The 3,609-nt window shown below is 33.8% G+C and overlaps 1 protein-coding gene across 3 annotated transcripts; it reads left to right on the forward strand.

Moving 5' to 3' along the window:
• Positions 1–238: 238 nt before the first annotated feature.
• On the forward strand, positions 239–2,259 carry LOC107954702 (fasciclin-like arabinogalactan protein 7). 3 transcript variants are annotated; one of them, XM_016890337.2, is made up of 2 exons: positions 239–542; positions 1,240–2,259. In XM_016890337.2, exon 2 carries the CDS (start codon positions 1,285–1,287, stop codon positions 2,080–2,082), a length of 798 nt encoding a protein of 265 aa, XP_016745826.1. In that variant the 5' UTR covers positions 239–542; positions 1,240–1,284; the 3' UTR covers positions 2,083–2,259. The 3 variants fall into 3 exon arrangements, with proteins under 3 accessions (XP_016745826.1, XP_016745827.1, XP_040952526.1); XM_016890338.2 differs by having other exon boundaries at positions 315–508; XM_041096592.1 differs by having other exon boundaries at positions 324–778.
• The last annotated feature ends 1,350 nt before the right edge of the window (positions 2,260–3,609 follow it).

Raw genomic sequence — 3,609 nt, forward strand, 5'->3', positions numbered from 1 at the left:
AGCAGATGTCAGGGTAATCCTTAAAAAGCATATTCTAGAAAATAAGTTTCTTAGACACTTATGATGAAAATTAATTTAATTTTTTTATATTATGTTAATATTATTCATAATTTTTGCCCACATTGTATAATTGATTTGAATTGAGGTCCACATATAATATAAGATTTTAAATAATTAGGGGCAGAGAATGCAGCTGCTTTAGTTTAAACGCAAGCTCTCGCACCTCAAAATATAATTCTCTTGTCCATAAGTTAAAAAGTTGACTAATATAACTTTTAAAAACAAGAAATTGGTATTAGTTAATATTCCAGTATTTATTTACTTAATTCCTTGTTTCTTGCACTCCAAATTTCCTAAACCTTTAATCCCCTTTAAGCATAATAGCTGGTACCACCCCAGACTCACTTTGTTGTCGTGTGTATATACAGATATACATTATAGAAGCAAAAAAGCCAATCTCTGTATAGACTAGCTCAGGTTATTCCTATCTGCAACATTGGTACCCAAGGTACTGACTTTCGCTCTGAATTCCTCTGGGTCAGGTTAGTTTCCTTCATTTGCCTGCACTCATTGAGATCTGCTTTTGTTAGAGTTCCATTATTTGAGAGTTCTACTGATCCGTTTTCTTTGAAGTTAAAATGAATATTTACACTGTGGTTGTGGGTTCTTTTTTTTCCTTGAACGTGTTACTTGCTCGCCCTGAGAAACGTCTAGTGTGAAGTATCCTTCCAGAAGCAGAGTTGAATTCCAGGCTTCCAGCCATTTATATAGTCAAGGTGTAAGGCAAACTAAAAATTAGATTTGATCTGGGTTTTGGTCTAAAATTTGATTACCTGGGGTATTTGGTAAGCTGTACTTTGCTTGAGGGAGCTCAAGAACAAGAAATTGGATCATATTTGTGAATGCAGTTCATGGCTATTTTCGATCTCATCTATAATTAAATTGTTTGATCAAGCTTTAAGCATTTTGTCTTATTACGGTTAAGGAGTTTTCTCATTTCTTGCTTTCTTGGGTTAGGCTAGTCAAGATCTGCTTTTTCATCACGTCCCATTCCTGAATGAAATGGAAATTTTGGTTCTCTTTACCAATTACAGTTACTAGTTTTATGTTCTTATCTAAAATGTGAAATGGGCTTCTGAATTCTTATCGTAGGGACATTTTTAATAGTTTGATGTTCATACTGTTTAGATGCAACGTAACTATGACGTATTTGATTGAATGGTCGATTGATTATTGCAGGAATTTAGTGATCACTACTGAATCAAAATCAAACTTTGGGGGGAAATGGAGTTTTCCAAGATTTTTACGATATGTTTTTCTGTATTGCTCTTGTGCTCCTCGTTGGCCTATGGTCAAGCAAGGAGCCCTCCTGCTCCGGTCGCAATGAGCCCAACTCCAACACCAGCCCCAGCACCGGCACCGCCATATGTAAACCTCACTTATTTACTCTCAGTGGCTGGTCCATTTCACACTTTCCTTGACTACCTTGAGTCCACTAAAGTGATTGACACCTTTCAAAACCAAGCCAACAACACTGATCAAGGGATTACAGTTTTTGTACCAAAAGACAGTGCCTTCAAGGATCTTAGGAAGCCTTCATTTTCCAATCTCAGTGATGACCAGCTTAAATCACTTATCCTTTACCATGCCTTGCCCAGATTTTACACACTTGCAGACTTCAATGAACTCAGTACAAAGGGCTCCATAAGTACCCTTGCTGGTGGCGAATACACTTTGAATTTCACCTATGATTCCGGAACCGTTCACCTCGATTCCGGATGGAGTAAAACAAAAGTTACAAGCGCTGTACATTCAACCGATCCGATCGCAATCTATCAAATTGATAAGGTCCTTCTTCCTGAGGCAATCTTCGGTACCGACATACCTCCAACTCCTGTTCCATCCCCAGCCCCAGTCCCTGATGTTAGTCCCGCAGCGGATTCTCCATCAGCAGAATCCAAAGAAAGTGGTTCTTCACCAAAGTCTGCTCCTTCAACTTCATCATCTAATAGTATCATGAACTTGTGCATTTGGAGGCAATTGGTTTTGGCCGTCTCAGCTGGGGTTGTCCTGTTTTTCTAAAGATAAAATGACTTTATTGAGTCTAATTTATATTCATGGAGCCTCACGCATCTGGGTTTCTCAATTTACTTTGCTTTTTAAAACCATTTTTTCATTTGTATGTTATTGAGATGTCTGTTAAAAATATGAGTTGCTCTGTTTACTGTTACTATTTCAATTTAAATAGCATTTTGCCGATATCTCCTGTATTTCATTTGATAATATACTTGTTTCCATATATTTTTCCTATCTATTCCCCCATCTAAATTTTTTGTTAAAATGAACAATTATACTAGCATTTAGTACATTGAACTGCAGGAGGCACGGCTTCTAACTCCAGTAATTCTAGACACTATACAAAACATGATATACAAAAAATAACACTATAAAAGTATATTGAGTCTTAGCTAGAATGCAAATGTAGAAAGACTTGAATTTGCATGCACACTGAAGCATTGTATAAAAAAAAGAACAAATATGATAAAAATTTATAATGAAATTAATGTTAAAAATATATACATAAAAGTTCAAATAATGTTGTATTCATGTTTAAGATTTTGAGACATGGAAATTTTGATATCTTATGATCTACTATGTATGAACTTTTTTTCATTTTTATTGAATTTAACTTTTACCGTATCTGAATTTTATTCAATTCAAGTTTAAACTTGTTTTAATTTTCAATCAAATTATATTTTATACTAATTTATTTCAATCATGATTATTATTTATATTTTATTTGTAAATTTTAAAGATTAATATTTTACTATTTTCATATTTGCATGACGATAGAAAAAAAAAAAAGAGTAGTGCCATTAGAATTAGGTTCTCTCATCGTCCCTAAAAAATCATGCGGATATACTCATTACTAAGGACCACCCCAAAATAATTATGCTGCAGCAACTTCACGAGTTTAGGCCAACTGGTGATGAGTTGTGTGACCCGACAGATTAAAAAAAGTTGAAGTTGAGCATCAATTGCTAGCTTATTCTTGTATAGCAAGACTGTAAAACAATTATGCGTGTATACATCAGTATTGGTATACCCACCACAACATTTCACTTTTCTTTTCTTTTATTATACCCTTAATTACTCAATTATTAATAAATTTTCATAAATTTTCATAAAAGTTAGAATTTGACACATACACATCAAGTGGAGCAACTTTTCCACGTAGCCACGCCTGATGTATTTAAAATAATCACCTTATTTAAAAGAGATTTTGAGAAGTTACAGTGAAAAAAATCTTTTTTTATTTTATGCCATAATAAGTAGTCTAATTAGGGCCCAATTTTAGTGTTTTATTAGCTCAAATATACAAGTCTTAAAGTGCCTAGATATTGAACACTTGTTTGGTGCTTTATGTACGAGTGAATAAAGCACAAACTTGTCCATTAGAGAAACTTGTTTTAGGTGCATATTGCTTTCTAAATAAATGCTTTAATAGTTTGTGAATAAGCATTCAAGGGAAAAGATTTAGTGAGAAATTGAATCTAGATAAATGTATAGATAAATGTATAGGAGTGAGACTTCAACATGGTGAATGAG

The sequence above is a fragment of the Gossypium hirsutum genome, chromosome D07 (genome assembly GCF_007990345.1).
Source record: "Gossypium hirsutum isolate 1008001.06 chromosome D07, Gossypium_hirsutum_v2.1, whole genome shotgun sequence".
Classification (NCBI taxonomy): Eukaryota; Viridiplantae; Streptophyta; class Magnoliopsida; order Malvales; family Malvaceae; genus Gossypium; species Gossypium hirsutum.

Excerpts from the sequence above, each read along its gene's own strand:
- LOC107954702 (XM_016890337.2), top strand. The coding sequence starts at position 1,285 with ATGGAGTTTTCCAAGATTTTTACGATATGTTTTTCTGTATTGCTCTTG.